This window comes from Hypomesus nipponensis, chromosome 8 (assembly GCF_054491055.1).
Source record: "Hypomesus nipponensis isolate SF chromosome 8, ASM5449105v1, whole genome shotgun sequence".
Classification (NCBI taxonomy): domain Eukaryota; kingdom Metazoa; phylum Chordata; class Actinopteri; order Osmeriformes; family Osmeridae; genus Hypomesus; species Hypomesus nipponensis.
Window position 1 is genome coordinate 8,511,749 of NC_140368.1, and position 18,252 is coordinate 8,530,000.

Consider the following 18,252-nt stretch of genomic DNA (forward strand, 5'->3'; position numbering starts at 1 on the left):
TACTCCAGCTGGCTCAGGTATGGTAGGTGCTTATTGCAAGTTCCGGCTCTTTCCATAAACATGGATAGGATTCAGATGAGGACTCATACAAGGCCACTTCAGAACAGTCCAATGACTTGTTCCTATCCATTCGTGGGTGCTTTTAGCTGTGTGTGTTGGGTCATGATACTGTTGGCAGACCCATGACCTACTGCAATTGAGACAGAGCTATCTGACGCTGGGCAGTAAGTTTCGATCCAGAGTGCCTTGATAGTCCTGACATTGAATATTGTCCTGCACAAGGGAGTTGCATGGAAGCACCCTGTCATGGAGCTCATCCCAGGACTTGTTCATCTGCCTGCTCTACAGGAGGCTGGTCCTCCAGAGAACCTGTGCCTGCACAAACTGTCCCCTCGGGCTGCTACGAGTGACATGTCCGCTCAGCTGCACCTCTGGACTCCAGCCTCGCCCACGGTGACGGCTACGCTCCAAGCCCCGCCGGTGCATAGCAACAAGCACAGCAACAGATAGAAACAAAGAAACGCTCAATGCCCAGAGTAGCCCGGCGGGGCACAATCAGGGGGACTGCTGTAGCAGTGACATCATTCCTTGCAATGATTGCATTTCTCCTTATTCACATATTGAAATACGTTTAATAATGAAGTTCAAGTTGTGGGTGGGGGGGGGGGGTCAGCGCACGTCACTGACAGGTTTTCGAAACAATCGTTTGGCACATAAACACATCTCCTTCGACTCCTGCTGGTCCTTCCTTCCTTCATGCATTCGCTTCCTAATTCCTGTCTTTCTCCAGTCTCTCACTCTGGCAGCATTCATGGTGAGCGTTCCCTCGTACACACCTGTCCACCTCGAAGAGCTCTTCCCTCCTCCCTCACAAGCCCCTGTTCCCCCCCTCTGCCTTCCCCACAGAGAAACAAACACCTGGGCTCTTTTGCTCTGCGGTGTGGTCACTGGCATCATTCGAGGGTATTACAGAGTGGTAGGCAGTCTTTAGATGTAATAACCCGGGGCTGTTTATCTACTCTATGCTGTTTGTCTGCTTTGTGTGACAAATATATATATATATATATATGTACGTGTGTGTGTGTGTGTGTGTGTGTGTGTGTGTGTGTGTGTGTGTGTGTGTGTGAGTGAGTGTGTGTGTGTGTGTGTGTGTGTGTGTGTGTGTGTGTGTGTGTGTGAGTGAGTGAGTGAGTGAGAGAAACGGCTATGTACATTTGTGACTCACAGATCCTGATCCAGATTTACTCTGCTTGTCAGTGCTGAGGGGAAAGTTGTTGTTCTCAGATTGTTCTCCGTGTGTCTTTTTTGTTTCAAAACTGGGGTGGGGAGGAGGGAGAAGGAGAGAGGGAAAAAAAACAAACAACAAAGACACAAAGAGAGAGAGGGAGAAAGACACAAAGAACCAGAATCCCTTTTTGGAGGCAGTGCTTTAATCCACTGCTATTGGAGCCAATATCAGCACAGCCATTTACAGCTGCTCCTATCCTCATAATGTGGTGTGTCACTGTATGGAGGATGTATGGTCACTGATCCCTCTCTCCCTCTCCCTTTATCTTCTCCACCTATTTACTTCTTTAGTTGGAGAGGGAGAGTGAAATGCTGGCAGAATCCCCCCCCCTCCCTCCCACACACACACACACACACACACACACACACACACATACACACCCCCTCACCTCCCTCACCAGGGTAACCCAATAAAGTGTTGTTTGCCTTCATGGCCTGGGGGAGAGGGAAGCAGGAGAAGGAAAGTTGCAGCAACGTCTCTCACACACACACACACACACACACACACACACAAAACAGGGTACAGAATTACAGTGCGAGGGAGTTTGATACTTTGTCTGGAGTTACCTCGCCGTTGAACAGCAGCCTTCCAAAGAGGAGCTTGGCCTCCTCCAGCCCCCCCTCCAGGTACACTGCACCTGCACACACAGAGGGGCACAGGGTCAGCCACGCACCAGGGCTGTGTGTGTGTGTGTGTGTGTGTGTGTGTGTGTGTGTGGAGGCCAGGTCACATATACACTGTGTACTCAAAAAGCGGAAGAAGCACACTAGCACACACAAACACTTCCCAAAATGGTCCCTGTTCCTTACACACGAAAACATTGAAGTGATGAGAGTGAGCCCGGGCTGGGAGGATAGGGGAGGGGCGGGGGAGACCTGAAGCAATCGGACTCCTCTTCTAGCGGAAACAAGGTTTTAATTGAATTCGGGAATGAGTTATAATTGCTTTATTAAAAGTTTAGAGTGCATTTGTATTGCCGTTTTATGGTGAAATGACCTCGGGGTTATGCAGCCACACCACTGTGACAGAGCTACTTTGTGGGGGGGGGGGTGTGTGGGCGGGGGGGCTCCATCACTATAGTGACAAGGGATGGAGCAAACCAAGGTCACATAAAATGAGATGACATCATGACTGCCACACACACACACATACACACACACACATTCACAAAGGCATGCACAAACTCTGATACAGCGCACAAACATAATATTCAGTCAATTACCTTCCCCAGCTCTTCCTCCCTTACTTTCTTTCCATCTCCCTCCCTCCCTCTCAATCTCACTCCATCCCTCAAACGGCATGTTGAGCAGGTGAACCAAAGCTACATTTGAAAGTGAAAAATAATGATACCAACCAAAATCATTCTCATGCTTCTAACCCGCTCATAATGTCATTGTTGTTTTATTAACATTAATGTCAGCGAAAATCTCTCAACCTGAATGGAACTTTAATCCATATCACATTTAGGGAGGCTCGTTCAATTTAAACGGCAGTAACAACTTGGCAACTTGAACATACAATACATTTAATTTTTTATTGACTTCTTCACTTTATGGACGCAAACTTGTTTTTATGTTTAGATGTGGGCAAGGCTTGGCGCACGGCTTTAACGATCCCAATGGTTTTTATAGACCACATCTAAACCTGATATGGGGATCCATCATCTGGAAAGGAAACTGTTCTCAGATGGCAGAGAACACCACCCCCCCCCCCACACACACACACACACACACACACACACACACCACAGAGGGTATGCAAACACAGACAAACATACAGTACACCCACACACAATGACAAGCACCGCCACACATGCAACACACGGACTAAAGCATGCACACAACCCCTTATCTACTCTAAGCTTGTCAGCTGTACCTGAGGGTGGGACCTCTGTAATCTCAGCATCATGCTCAGGGGCTCTCCACCACAGGGTGCACAGAGACAAGCAAGCAGCTCCTCAGAAGGCTACAGGATCTCCACCCCTAAAGATCTGGAACCGTGATCTGTGGTTGGACCACAAGCTGACCACAGCCTTGGATGCTAAAGCAGAACAGATCCTTGAGGGGTGCTTGAGGTTTTGATGATCCGTCAAGATTCCAAAAGTCCCGGAAAGAAGTTTGAACTACAAAAAACTCTTAAGAGTTTCGCTTTATATTGGATTTTTCCAACTTTTTCTTCTTCTTCCCTTTCCTGGGAAGAAAGAGGAGAAGGAGGTGGGAGAATGGTGGAGAGAATCCTCAAGGGAGTAGTAGGTAAGAGGTATTACAAAAATCTCAAAGTAACACACCTTTGGTGTCAATCAAAGAAACGGCTGGATGAAGAAACCGAGATGCTCACTTCATTCTAGTTCTGACAGGGAGGCTGTCCATCCACAGAGGGAAAAAAGGGAAGGGGGAATAAGGAGACGAGAGAAAGTGCAAGAGAATGGCCCCCGGCAGCTCGCTCAATCTCACAAAAACACGTTGCCGTCATTAGACGAAGCATGCTCGCCAGGCTTCCAGAAGCATGCTCGCCAGGCTTCCAGAAGCATGCTCGCCAGGCTTCCAGAAGCATGTTCGCCAGGCTTCCAGAAGCATGCTCGCCAGGCTTCCAGAAGCATGCTCGCCAGGCTTCCAGAAGCATGCTCGCCAGGCTTCCAGAAGCATGCTCACCAGGCTTCGCAGTCGACAGAAGCCTGACCAGCCAGTCTGTCAGATTTATAGTGCGTACAGCTCCCAGTGCAGACCCCAGATACCTCAGTCAGTGGGTAAATAAACATGTGTCGACTCAACTGGCCAACTCAGTGGAACTTGTTGGGTCCAGTGGTGGCCCAGATGCACCTCTCTGGTAGTCCAGAGCTGGCCTTTTCATTAGGCTTGAGACAAAACTGGCACAAATCAAATAATTCAAATAGCCTTTGAAATATGAATGTGGCCCAGATACGAATGGGTGAGTCAGTGAGTCAAAAACAGACGGCATGGCCAATCACATTGTACTGCTAATGGCCTGGCACTGTGAAGAAAGCATGCTAAGTGTTATCATTAGGGAAGAGTTTTCCACCATATGCAAGGCTTTCCGGTGAATGAGAGTTAAAAAAAAAGGGGTCCAGGCAATCCTGACAGTCGCATTAATAATCCCAAATGAATAATTCAAAAACGCTCAGGCTCTAATCCATCACATAGCATAGCACGAAGCTCACAGTAGGAAATGGCCAACGCAGATGTTAAATGGTGAAATAAACGGTAAACTGTGGGATGTGAAAGGAATACCGCCATGGCACAAGAGCTCCCTGATTGCTTCCACTATCAAAACATCTCACTGTACACAAAGAGCAGGGTTTGGAGGAGAAGAAGAGAACAAGCGGGAGAAGTAAAACAAAATTCAAACAAAAGGTCGATTTTGTTGTTGTTGTCCTTTTTGGTTGCCCCCCCCCCCCCCCCCCTTCTCCCGGCAGCAATTAAAAGGAGCAGCACTTGCTCTGTGAATACACCGGCTGCATTGTGTGTACGGATCTGATGTACAGTGAGTTGGAGAGAGATAATCCTTCTGTCTTCGTCTCCCTCCATTCTCTACGCTTTCAATAGGAAGAGCTTAGGAGGAGCCCTCACCAAAATGCCCCATCTGTGTACTGCTGGCAGGCACAGTACACCCCACATATCAACTGTACAAAATGATGAAGACCATCAAACAGAGTGGGGGCCCTTTCTTGTAAATTCTCCCCCCTTTTTTTGGAGCAGTTCAATAGAGAGGGGAAGCGGGGTGGCTTAGAGTGTAAGGGAGAAGAGAGACTAGGGGGTAGAGGGAGGGAGGGAGGGAGGGAGGGAGGGAGGGAGGGAGGGAGGGAGGGAGGGAGGGAGGGAGGGAGGGAGGGAGGGAGGGAGGGAGGGAGGGAGGGAGGGAGGGAGGGAGGGAGGGAGGGAGGGAGGGAGGGAGGGAGGGAGGGAGGGAGGGAGGGAGGGAGGGAGGGAGGGAGGGAGGGAGGGAGGGAGGGAGGGAGGGAGGGAGGGAGGGAGGGAGGGAGGGAGGGAGGGAGGGAGGGAGCAGGCCAAGGGGAGAAAGCTGTTTCAAAAGATGGAGAGGTGAGGTGAGAGAGGGATACAGAGATGAAGAAGAAGAATGTAAAGGCGACCAGGGCCAAAAGAACCCAAATGAGAATGGCCCGCTCTGGCAAGAAGTTAATGACGAGCGGATCAGAAAAGCTAGATTTCCATTCAACACTTTGAATAATTCAGGGTTGTGGGGCGTCCATTTGCATTGCAGATGCCTTTGCTTGTGTCTCGCACTTTTCCTCCCTTCCTCGCTCCCGCCGCCTTCTATCTCGCTCTCGCTCCATTTTTCCCATGCTCTCCCTCTCTCCTTTTCTCTCCCTCTCTGACGCCGGTGCCATAGAGCGGCCCTGCCTCAGGGTGAGGAGATACACACTTTCTGTGTTCGTCAGACGGAGGAGGAGGCTCCGTCCATGCAAAGTAGGGGATTATCTTCCATTTCCAACACGGCGAGGGGTTCAACGGTCACCACAGTGCGTAAACAAAAAGCGGGAGGGTCACAATACATGCGAACCGACCCTTTACGGCTATCTCCTCCAGCTTTCAAAAACACATCTGCCTTTCAAGATTGCAACCTTTTTTTTCCAACAGCAGTTGCCGGAAGAGAGAATCAGCATTCTCTGAACAGAGAGGTGCAGGTAGAGATCAGAGCAGAGTTGAAATAAGACGTCTGGAACATTTTATGACAACTCTGAAAAGGGAGGAAAAGGCTTTTCTCTGTCGGATGTCACCACGTGTGTGCCAGAGATGTCGGAGAATCTATAAGGCCTTTTGCGATGATGTCTGTTTTAGGGAAAGTTCTGTGTGTGTGTGTGTGTGTGGGGAAAATGACAGGCAACATGCCTCCCCATCCCATCAGCGGTCTTCTTGAGAGAGTGAAAGCTCTAAAAGGGGAGAGAGCAGGAGAGAGAGGAGAGGGAGAGAGCAGGAGGGAGAGAGCAGGGAGAGAGCAGGAGGGAGAGGAGAGGGAGAGAGCAGGAGGGAGAGGGGAGAGGGAGAGAGCAGGAGGGAGAGAGCAGGAGGGAGAGGAGAGGGAGAGAGCAGGAGGGAGAGAGCAGGAGGGAGAGGAGAGGGAGAGAGCAGGAGGGAGAGAGCAGGAGGGAGAGGAGAGGGAGAGAGCAGGAGGGAGAGAGCAGGAGGGAGAGGAGAGGGAGAGAGCAGGAGGGAGAGAGCAGGAGGGAGAGGAGAGGGAGAGAGCAGGAGGGAGAGGAGAGGGAGAGAGCAGGAGGGAGAGGAGAGGGAGAGAGCAGGAGGGAGAGGAGAGGGAGAGAGCAGGAGGGAGAGGAGAGGGAGAGAGCAGGAGGGAGAGGAGAGGGAGAGAGCAGGAGGGAGAGGAGAGGGAGAGAGCAGGAGGGAGAGAGCAGCAGGGAGAGAGCAGGAGGGAGAGAGCAGCAGGGAGAGGAGAGGGGGAGAGGAGAGGGAGAGAGCAGGAGGGAGAGGAGAGGGAGAGAGCAGGAGGGAGAGGAGAGGGAGAGAGCAGGAGGGAGAGAGCAGCAGGGAGAGAGCAGGAGGGAGAGAGCAGCAGGGAGAGGAGAGGGGGAGAGGAGAGGGAGAGAGCAGGAGGGAGAGGAGAGGGAGAGAGCAGGAGGGAGAGAGCAGGAGGGAGAGATCAGGAGGGAGAGAGCAGGAGGGAGAGAGCAGGAGGGAGAGAGCAGGAGGGAGAGGAGAGGGAGAGAGCAGGAGGGAGAGGAGAGGGAGAGAGCAGGAGGGAGAGGAGAGGGAGAGAGCAGGAGGGAGAGGAGAGGGAGAGAGCAGGAGGAAGAGGAGAGGGAGAGAGCAGGAGGGAGAGAGCAGCAGGGAGAGAGCAGGAGGGAGAGAGCAGCAGGGAGAGAGCAGGAGGGAGAGAGCAGCAGGGAGAGAGCAGCAGGGAGAGAGCAGGAGGGAGAGAGCAGCAGGGAGAGAGCAGGAGGGAGAGAGGAGAACAAGAGTGAAAATGTGACAGGATGACGCCTCATCTGCAAGACGTGCCTTTCACCTCCGAACACCCAAACTATACATCACACTGGGAACGAGTGCGATGGAGGAAAGAGGGGGAAGAAGAGAGATGGAGAGGAAGAAAGAGAGAGAAACAGGAGACGCAGAGTGAGAGAAACCAAAGAGAGGAAGGGGGGGGGGGTGCAGACAGTAAGACAAGGAGGTCTTAAAGGAGCGCTCCGAGCCAAAAAACTGAAATGACAAACGTGTCAGAGGAGAAGTGAAACATCAAGACAAGCAATTTCAACGTAAGCGGTTTTCGCGTGCTCGAATGTCTGTGTGTGTGTGTGTGTGTGTGTGTGTGTTGGTGGGGGGCCTATTTTGAGCTACTGATCCAAAACCGTTGCTTGGGGGGGAGGCTGTCTACTGACAGCAGTTTTCACAGACTCCTTTTTGTAGCACCACGCCTGTTTATTCACTTTTGTTCTGAAATTGAAATCCTCGAGATGGACTGGAAAGAGGCTGGGGAGAGAGAGAGAGAGAGAGAGAGAGAGAGAGAGAGAGAGCGAGAGACAGAGACAGACAGCAAGGCGGAAGTGAGGAGGAGGGGGCGGGGGGGGTTTAACGAGAGAGATGAGAGAAGGGTACAGGGTACGAGTCGTCTGGTGGCAGTTGCCTTGCTCGGTTGCGCCCGGTGATGAGGCGGCGACAGCCACGGGACAGAATAGATTAGGATGCCGTCTCTGACGATAATGAACCGGTAACAAGTACGAGGCCCCGGGACCCAGCGGGGGGGCCCCGACCATGCCAGTCAGCACTTTCTCACTGTTCTGTCTCTTTTCCTCCTCTATATACTTTTTTTTTTTTTTTTTTTTTTGAAAAAGAGAGGGATAGGGATCTGTTCAAAGCCACCCCACTCTTCTCTATCTCCCATCAGGGGAGTGAAGGAGCGTCGGAATTGGTTCAATCAAGATGGTGATAAGACGGAGAAAGCTGCAGACTCTGCAGCTGTACAGGGCCACGGCTTAGCTTAGCGCTACCCATGGGGCCTGGGAGAGAGAGCGATGGAGACCGTGCCTGCAGAGAGATTAGAGTGTGTGTGAATGTGTGTGTGTGTGTGTGTGTGTGTGTGTTTGTTGCCAGGGCAGGGGGTCCTAATCACTGCACAGGCTCCAATGTACTCAAGCAAACACCAAGTGAGATGAATGGATAGAGAGAGAGAGTATATGTGTGTGTGTGTGTTGGGTGTGTGTGTGGGGGGGGCAGAGAGAGAGTTGCTCCAGGGACTAGCTGTCCAGCCAGAGGTCACAGCACATCTCTAGAGATCAATAAAGCTGCTTAATGTGTCGCGTCCCTAATGGGAGTTGCACTGAGGCTATTTACACAGTTAAACACACACACACACTGACCTGAATACAACTCAGTATTCAAAGCACATGTAGGTCACTTAGGGAAGTGCAGCACAATTGGCACAATGACACAGACCACAGTGACCAATGCGATCCCCCCAGGCTAGCACGGCCGTGCTAGGGCGTCGCTGGCGGTGGGGTACATGTGGAAGAGGCAGGCGCCGTCCCGTCACTCCTACACGCCACCTGTCCAAAGCGCTCCCTCAAAACGCGGTACGGTATACGCGGCCCACACCATCAAAACCACAACACGTCATCAACATCCATGTTAGTACCATGCTGGTACTAACTGTGGAGTTACATTTTTACATTTAGTCATTTAGCAGACGCTCTTATCCAGAGCGACTTACAGTAAGTACAGGGACATTCCCCCCGAGGCAAGTAGGGTGAAGTGCCTTGCCCAAGGACACAACGTCATTAGACACGGACAGGAATCGAACCTGCAACCTTCCGATTACTAGCCCGATTCCCTAACCGCTCAGCCATCTGACTCTCTAGAGTTCCTCCATTAGCATTCCTGTATTTGTCTTAATAACATGTCATCCCCAATGAGGGGGGTCTCACCTATGAGGGCCTCGAAGCAGTTGGCCATGGCATGGCGCAGGTCCGACTCCCTGCACAGGTCCGGCCCGTGGGCGTACAGCATGAAGCGGTCCAGCTCCAGCTTCTGTGGACGTCAAGCACAACAGTGAGTCAGAGAGCGGGGCGTGGCACCGCCGGGCCCTCACACACGCGGAGAGTGGGACTCAAACGGGATCTTGAGGAGATCATCTCGTTTCAGATCCGACTGAACAAATCGTCTTGGGTTAAGGGATTAGCATTCATCTTCGAGTGAACCGGTCTGAGATGAACACGTGCCAACCCAGACACACACAGACAGACACACACACACACACACAGACAGACAGACACACACACACACAGTGTCCAGTGACTGTGGGCCGGCCCGACAGATCTGTCCAGAGAACGGACAGAGGCTCAGAGCTCATGGAGGGCCGGTGTGCCATCCAGCTGCTCCACTCTGCAAGCTGTCACCACAAGCTGGATCTGGCTACACACACACACACACACACACTTTTACCCACATGCACACACAGATGTACAACTTTCACACACATGCCTGCAAACACACAGTGTTTGCACACGCCGACCCCCACAGGGGCAGTTGGGAGTCTGAGATAATCCCATATAAAACTATTGTGTTGGATCACAGCAACTGACCTTCATTCCGTCTGGGAAGACAGATAAAAACACATCTCCCTCTCACTCTGAAACAACCCAGGCTGTTTGCAACCTACTTAGGCCACTACATCAAGAAATATGCTGCATGTTCAATTCAGTTCAAACTAGACTTGGTGGTGACCCATGACCCTGTAGGTTTAGAGGTCGTTGGATCATCATGTCTGTTTGTGCAGTCCTTCTAGGACGTTCTGCAGACACTTGGAGGCACCGCACCAAGCATTTGTAATTGGAGTGGTAGAAATAGGACAACAGTCAATCCTCAGCTCATAGAATAACATCAGAGTGCCAACTCATTCGAGTCTGACATTGCAGGGTGGCAGTCTCCCAACCTCTACTGCACACGCACACACGCATTATAGGCACTGTTGTAACAAATACCGCTACAGGGAACTCGTTCAACTTCTAAAGTGTTCCGAGTGAAGTAGCGGCTTACGCCTGAGATGTTTTTTTTTCTCTCTGTCTAGATAATTGCAAGGCCTCTCCAGCAGACACACGTACGAGGTGTGCCCCAGCAGGCAACACGGCAAGCAGGCACACCCAACCCCGTTCACTTTCCACGAGCAGCAAAGGAGAACACTGAAATAACGAAACGAGCGCAAACTCTTGGCTGGCGTGGTACGTGCACAGGGGCATCTGTCTGTTTCGTGGCGGATTATTGGAGTGGGGTTTGTGGACTCACACTAGTGTGGCTACAAGCCACTGCCAAGGAGGGGAGGAGAGAGAGAGGGAGAGACAGCAACCCTGAAGGGAGGCTTGGTGTATGTTTCAGTCACATCTACCTCTCCACACCCCTTGAAACAACAACCTTTTAACTCCAATTACAAACCTGAAGAGAATACAGAAGGGAGGGATGAAGGGGGGCGAGGGGATTTTCAGTGGCCTCACAGAAAAGCAATGAAAGGCTAGAGACCCGAAGATACAGGCCTGTTTTCCAGGTTCTTTTTTCAGATCTGATAGCATGTGGGAGGGTGCCTCACCTTAGCTAGCATGGCGAGGTGCTGGTTCTGGACGATGGCTGTTCGGTAGGTGGCCAGGCCGCCCTCCTCAAGACTGGGAAACAGGTAGTATAGGTGGACACTGGGGATACAAACAGGCTGGATTAACAATGGCCACCCATGGAAGGATAAACACAGGAAGAACATCATGATGCGTCCCAAAACTCTAATATGGGACACTTTTGTCCCCAGTTCTTTTAATATTTCCCAATATAACAATAATATGGTGCAACTATAATGCTAAGAACCTTACACACAGTAAAACTTTTAGGTACGCATTTGTTATTGTTACTTAATTACCATCCAAGACAGAAATCATTAATATATTATCATGCTCTTGCTCTCCATCTGTCCAAATCCAAAATGGCCGCCCGTAGGTGGAGTAAGCACAATGGGAAACACCTCATCTCAAGTGGCTGTCTGTGGTCCAGTGATCGCACAGCTGTGTCGTGGGCAACTGGCTTCCATTTCATTACAACGCATCTCAGCCTCCCAAAAGCTCCAGCGTGTCATTTGATTTTCATATCAAAACCAGCCATTTATTTTAGCAATTTTTAATCAATGCCAAGTGTGATAGCAGGTGGTGTTCTTTTTCTTTATTATTTTGTTCCCAACTAGCACAAAAAAAGTCAATTTGTCAAAGCACCGCTAATTTACCTCCTTAACAACACATTCTGAATAAATACATACTATTCATCATAATGAAGATAATTTGTCTGGGCACATCTGTAGTTCAGACAAAATGGCGTGTCAGAGACGAGATGGCATGCAACGGAGACGGCACCCTCTGGATTTGTGAATTAGACACAGAGGAACCATGGAAATCTTTTCTTTGTGGCCGACAAACAAACTCGAATGCCCCCAATAGATTGAGGCCGATGGAGTATTATTTCAATACACTGGGTTTCATGTTTGTGTGAATCCTTCTCATTGTCAGCCTGTCAGTGTGGAATGTGTGGGGGCGAGGCGACCTTGTGTGAACAGTGGAGGGAGTAGGCGAGAGGTGGCCAAGGCTGAGTATGGAGTGAGGTGTGAAAGAGAGAGAACAAGAGAGAGGAAAAAAAAGAGATAAGTCCTTGGCCAGTGTGTTCCATAATGTCCCAAAGTAGAGCTATGTGGGGGTGGCGGGGGGTGGGGATGGGGTGGCTACAAACCGTTTCTCGAACGGCTTCGCCCCTCGTACAAAATGTGGAGCGCGTCTTGAAAAGGTTGAAAAAACAGTCATGGAGATCTCATCTCACAATGCAGCACGGAGCAGTCTTCAGCTGGCTTTGCTCTTTTCCTTCTCCTCTATCTTTCCCTATTCTCCATGAATTCTACTTCTTACCCAGCTTGTTCAGTTCCACTAACATGTTCCTCTGCTTCGCCCTCCGGACAGAGCGGGGGGCCTAGTGGATGCTTCCTCGACAGACATTGGCTGTACCTGAGAAATGGACGGCGGGGTGGGGGGAGGAGGGGCTGAATAATTCACGGCGCAGAGTTGGGAAGGAAGGAGCACTGGTCCCCTGTCGAGGGCAAACATATCAGAGGCAAGGCGAGCGGAGGAAACGCACTGCCCCGGGTCTGGAGAAACCACTCCTAAACGCCTTGCTTCTCTCTTCCCACCTGTTCTCCCTCTATACCCCCCCCCCCCTCCTTTTCCTGCCCGGTGGAGATGGAAAAAATCTAGTCTTATTCCAGCTGTTTTTCTCAACCCCTGTTAGAGTCTCGTTCTTCATATCAACCCTGTATGTATATACAAGGTTGTATATTCATACAGTATATTCATACCGTATGAATACTGCCAAAGGAAATAGTTAGCAAGCACAGCCAAACAGCACTATGACGGAGAGTAGAGGGGGGGAACAAAACAAAGGATCTCTCCCACCAGAAGACAATATGCACAGTGTGTGTTGTTGGCCACAGGTATTTTTATTTTATATTTTTCTCTTCTTTCATAAGAGGAGTGGGAGGGTACCAGTGCAAGCGTGCACGTGTGTGTGTGTGTGTGTGCGCGTGAAAGAGTGAGAGAGAGAGTAATAATAGTTGAACGTAATTAGCGCTGTGCCAAGCTAAGTGGTGGGCCAGGCTGCCCCCTCTCACCTGGGAGTCAATAATACAGTCAGCAACCCAGACAGCTAATTGCACAGTTGTCATGGAGAATGTCAGCCCTTTTAAAAGGTATGTTAGAGCTGGCTCGAGTTTTGGGTGGGGTGGGGTAGGGTGGGGGGGTTGATGTCTACATCCCAATCCAATTGCGTTGCAAATCCCAACATCGTGAATGAGGCAGGGTGGGGGTTGGCGGGGTGAGAGATGAGAAAGTGTCGTGGTCGGGTTTAATTAGCGCTGGTTTCTGTCAGGAGGTGTTCACCCGCCCACCGCAAACTCACCTGGTGAGGAACTCGACAACGGCGTCGCCTAGGAACTCCAGCCTCTCGTTGTGATTGATCCTGGAGACAGGGGAGGGGGGAGGGGGTTAACCTCTCCAAGTACAACAGACACGGATACGTGCATAGAAACACACACACACAAGAAACTCAGGTTCTCCATCTTTCTCACTCACACACATCTCAGGTTCTCTATCTTTCTCTCACACACACACACACACACACACACACACACACACACACACACACACACACACACACACACACACACACACACACACACACACACACACACACACACACACACACACACACACACACACACACACACACACACATCTCAGGTTCTCTATCTTTCTCACTCACACACACACACACACACAAGCATTTCAGGTTCTCCATCTTTCTCACACACACACACAAACAGCTTTTTCATTTCCCAGACACGCCGTCCCAGACACGCCGTCCACGTGACCCACCTGGAGGGGGAGGGGTCTTCCTGGCCCAGCCGGGACATGATGTTGATCAGAGTGTTGATTCCTGGCCGATAGTAGACAGGGCGGAAGTCGTTACGGACACGACAAACAATTGTGAAGTGATTGATGATGGGTGCTTCAATGCATGTTGACCCATATCCCTCTCTCGTTCTACGCTCTCAGGTTAAACACGTGGATCAAAGCAGGCAGACCAACACGGGTGTACCCACCCTTCTTTCTCATGTACATGTGGTGGACCTTCCTGTCGCCGTACTTGGGCTGGCGGATGCCACAGTTGGACAGGGAGTTGCGGGCGTGGTCTGGGTTCATGCCAAAGTTGAGGTGGTGGCTGGGATGGGTCATGGCCAGCTGAGAGAGAGAGACACAGAGAGACAGACAGAGAGAGAGACGGAGAGAGACAGAGAGACAGACAGAGAGAGAGACAGAGAGAGAGACAGAGAGAGAGACAGAGAGAGACAGAGAGAGACAGACCTCATTTACTAACAGGATTGCGCCCATTTCAGCCGTGAAATAGCGGGTAAAGACATAACACCGTATTTACAAAGGCAGCGCACTTGAGTAAAAACACAGATTACCGCTGCTGGGAGGGTATAAGGGAAAGTGGGTGTGTATATTTCTAGCTCCTGTTCGCTGAACTTTGTTTAGTTTTTTTTCCTGGAATCACCCATGTAACATGCAGGCGATTCTTCACGTCTTTTAACGGTGCGCTAATTAACACTAAAGGGCACTGATTGCCCGACGAGGATCTGGTTTGATAAATACCATGCAAAATGCAGAAATACACCGTCCACTATTTGCGGTTGGGCAAAGGCGCAGATTAATGTTAGTCGTAATGTTAGTAAATGAGGCCCAGAGTGCTTAAAACAGAACAAAAACACCAGCTATGTGGCCAAATGATTCCGAATGTGGATATGTGCCTTTAACTCCTGTCAGAACAGCCACAGCATACAAGTAGACTTCAGAATGAGCACTTCAGAGAGCCCAGAGAAGATCAGCAAGTTTGTCTCAGAGGGCTTTGCTTCCCCCCCACCCCCCATATTTTGACAAAATGGCTTCCCCTCCAAAAAGTTGGTTTTGAGCCAAACTGGGCTGGCTTAGGAAGAAGCAGAGCTCCTGCTCAGTAGGACATGTCAAGCCTTTATCAATCTTACATTAACAGAAGGTTCTCAGCCCCCCCCCCCCCCAAAAAAAGATATATTAAATCCTCTCTCCGCTGGGCTCGCTGTTCAGAAATGCTTGTCTTCCTGCAGCTCAACTTCAAATCAATTTCAAGCTCCAATGAGATATATGTAAAATGTTAACAGAAAGGTTTCAATATTTATCATCACCACAGATGCCTTGAGGGGTTTGTAGCGTTGAAAGGGGAAACTCATTTAAAGGCAGATAAAGAGGACAGAAGCCTTGTTGTTGCTAATAGGTTCAGCATTTAGTCTCTGCCCATGCTGGTTCCAAAACCAGGACTCTTGGCATCTTGAGGGCCCCTTAAAAAGATCGTCCTGAGCATGCTACACTTACGTGAGGCTGTTCAACACAAGGAAGAGAATGTTTCAGCTGAAGCTAGGGAGCTTAAGGAGCGGATTGGCTTTTTGTAACCTTAGCCGTCAATATTGTGAGTGCGTGAAGTATGAGGGATTTGGACTTAATGATCAATCTTCCGCTGCTCTGCTCAACAGCCTCTGGCATATATATATATATATGTCTTGTGTGTGGATATATACGAGTATGTGTGTTAACCAGAGTAAACATGATCACAGAACAGTTTTCAGATTTAAGACACAGCTGTGTGTCTCATTTGAGTTGCCGCAGTGCATTTCAGATTTCCGCTGGGGGTGAAGGGGGGGGGGGGGGGGGGGTCCTGGAGAGCTTCACCATCAAATCTGAGAGATCAAAACACTTGGTGTGTTCGGCTGTCAAGTCCTCGCTCTTTGATGACCACTCCATTTCAAAACTGACTTTTCTGAAAAACGCAAACCGACACGCGTTCGGCCGTCCGCTTGGGTGCGCGTACTCGCAGACACACACAGAGGCAGACGCACAGAGGCAGACGCACAGAGGCAGACGCACAGAGGCAGACGCACAGAGGCAGACGCACAGAGGCAGACGCACAGAGGCAGACGCACAGAGGCAGGATCACAGACGGAGCGCTGCAGTGGTACAGCTGAATTATTGAGCCCCACTGGGCCATCTCCGGTTCTGTCAGCATGGGTCAAAGAAGGAGGGGTGGGAAGGGGATGGAGGGAGGGATAAAAGGAGGGGTGGTGAGGGGATAAAGGGATAGGAGGAGGGGTGGTGAGAGGATGGAAGGGGGTGGAGGGGATGGTTAAGAAGGGCGGTGAAGGTGCTGCTGCCTCCAAGGTTTGGCTCTCGGTGGACGGACAGACGCTGGCAGAAGTTCAGAAGGGCTGGGGAACAGTTTGGAGGAGATGCGCATGGAGATGCGTTTGGTTTGAATGGCAGGCGTCTCTTTTGGAACTGTTCCCTTGGTGTCCATGGCCTGGGAGAACTGAAATAAGCGCACCTCAAGAGGGTGACATGTGGCCGATGTCTGGTCCTTCTCAGAGCTGTGGAAAACCCCCTAGCTGTCCAACATCTTTCCTGCGCAGGCCACTGACTGAACACACACACAGGTGCACACACACACACACACACACACACAGTCAGAACACTGACGCCTCTGTGGCTCAAATTAAACACGACACACAGCACGGCGTGGTCCCGGCGGACGCCTTGTGGATCAAACGCGTCTTTATTTTCATCTTTTTTTCTTTTTTCCCTCATCTGAAACGCCAGCTCTGAGGGGAACAGAGGTGGGGGCACCACGGCAGCACGGTCGATAACTCAAACGGAGGACGCCCCCGCCACACGGCTGTCGCCTGTCATCTGGGAGGCGGGGGGGGGGGCGGCTTTACATGGGGGTCATGCCGCTGTCGCTTGAGCACTAATAATGACAGGTCATCATCTGAGGAGGAAGAGGCGACGGCCGTCACTCAGGATCACCTAGCGCCCTGCCTGCGTACACACGCTGTAAAAAGGGCTTACACGGACATGATCTTCCTCAAGCTCCCACAACCAAGCGCCTTCACACACACACACACAAAGCAAAGCAAAGCAAAGTCGTACTTTTCTTTTTAACAAGTGCGAATTTGCAAAAGCTGCGACCAATGTTTGTGGACCTAGCGAGTGAGAGAGCGAGCTGCTGGAAAAAGAGAGTGCAGCTCCTTCCTATCCAAGGTCTGTCAGAGTGTGACAGCTCTCACTTTCCATTCCAGGCAGCCTTGAGGGCAGAAGCTGTGGATGTCGGGCCCTGTGACCCTCTGACCCTGGGGCCCTGTGACCCTCTGACCCTGGGGCCCTGTGACCCTCTGACCCTGGGGCCCTGTGACCCTCTGACCCTGGGGCCCTGTGACCCTCTGACCCTGGGGCCCTGTGACCCTCTGACCCTGGGGCCCTGTGACCCTCTGACCCTGGGGCCCTGTGACCCTCTGACCCTGGGGCCCTGTGACCCCCTGGTCTCTCTGAGACAGTGATCAGCCTGCGCCCGGGTTACCCTGCCCGACCTCTGGAGCCTGAAACAACCCCCCCCCCCCTCCACTGCAGATGTAAAACTGCTGGAGTCGGAGGGGGGGGGACCTTGACGAGGACGACAAAGTCCAGTAAAACCTAACAATGTTCATCTTTGGGTGCTCAGGACAGGTTGGTGGAGCCAAAAACTGGAAGCCTGGTCTGGTATGGAACGCTGATGAAGGGAGAAGCAGAGCAAACCCAGCAGTTAGGTGTCAGCTTCGCTTCTCTTCACGTAAGAGGTGGAGGTGTGGACACTGGCTGTGTCTGGTCCTGGTGGAGTCAAGGTGGGGGGAGGGGAGGCAGGGAGGGAGGAGGGGTGTCAGGGGTCGGCCTTACCTGGAGGAGGCAGCGCTCCTTGAAGACGTAGCCGATGAGCTTGTCCAGGTGCATCAGGCACTGGTGGTAGCGGATGTGGTGGGTGAGAACTGGCAACATCATGGCATGCTGCTCAGAGAGAGAGACACAGGGAGAGAGAGAGACACAGGGAGAGAGAGAGACACAGGGAGAGAGAGAGACACAGGGAGAGAGAGAGACACGGGGAGAGAGAGAGACACGGGGAGAGAGAGAGACACGGGGAGAGAGAGAGACACGGGGAGAGAGAGAGACACGGGGAGAGAGAGAGACAGGGAGAGAGAGACACAGGGAGAGAGAGAGACACAGGGAGAGAGAGAGACACGGGGAGAGAGAGAGACACGGGGAGAGAGAGAGACACACAGGGAGAGAGAGAGACACACAGGGAGAGAGAGAGACACACAGGGAGAGAGAGAGACACAGGGAGAGAGAGAGACACAGGGAGAGAGACAGAGAGAGAGAGAGACAGGGAGAGAGAGACACACAGGGAGAAAGAGACACAGGGAGAGAGAGAGACACAGGGAGAGAGACACAGGGAGAGAGAGAGACAGGGAGAGCGAGAGACAGGGAGAGCGAGAGACAGGGAGAGAGAGAGACAGGG

The 18,252-nt window shown here is 51.4% G+C and overlaps 1 protein-coding gene across 3 annotated transcripts in view; it reads right to left on the bottom strand.

Moving 5' to 3' along the window:
* The window catches only part of drosha (drosha ribonuclease III), a 62,505-nt gene that overhangs the window by 27,883 nt on the left and 16,370 nt on the right, over positions 1–18,252 (bottom strand). For all 3 annotated transcript variants that reach the window (XM_084703042.1, XM_084703041.1, XM_084703043.1), the window contains exons 17-23: positions 17,637–17,744; positions 13,946–14,084; positions 13,719–13,779; positions 13,243–13,302; positions 10,856–10,955; positions 9,201–9,303; positions 1,855–1,925 (exon numbers count right to left, since the gene is read on the bottom strand). In XM_084703042.1, coding sequence (XP_084559168.1) covers positions 1,855–1,925; positions 9,201–9,303; positions 10,856–10,955; positions 13,243–13,302; positions 13,719–13,779; positions 13,946–14,084; positions 17,637–17,744 — 642 coding nt within the window. The remainder of the gene's footprint in view (positions 1–1,854; positions 1,926–9,200; positions 9,304–10,855; positions 10,956–13,242; positions 13,303–13,718; positions 13,780–13,945; positions 14,085–17,636; positions 17,745–18,252) is intronic.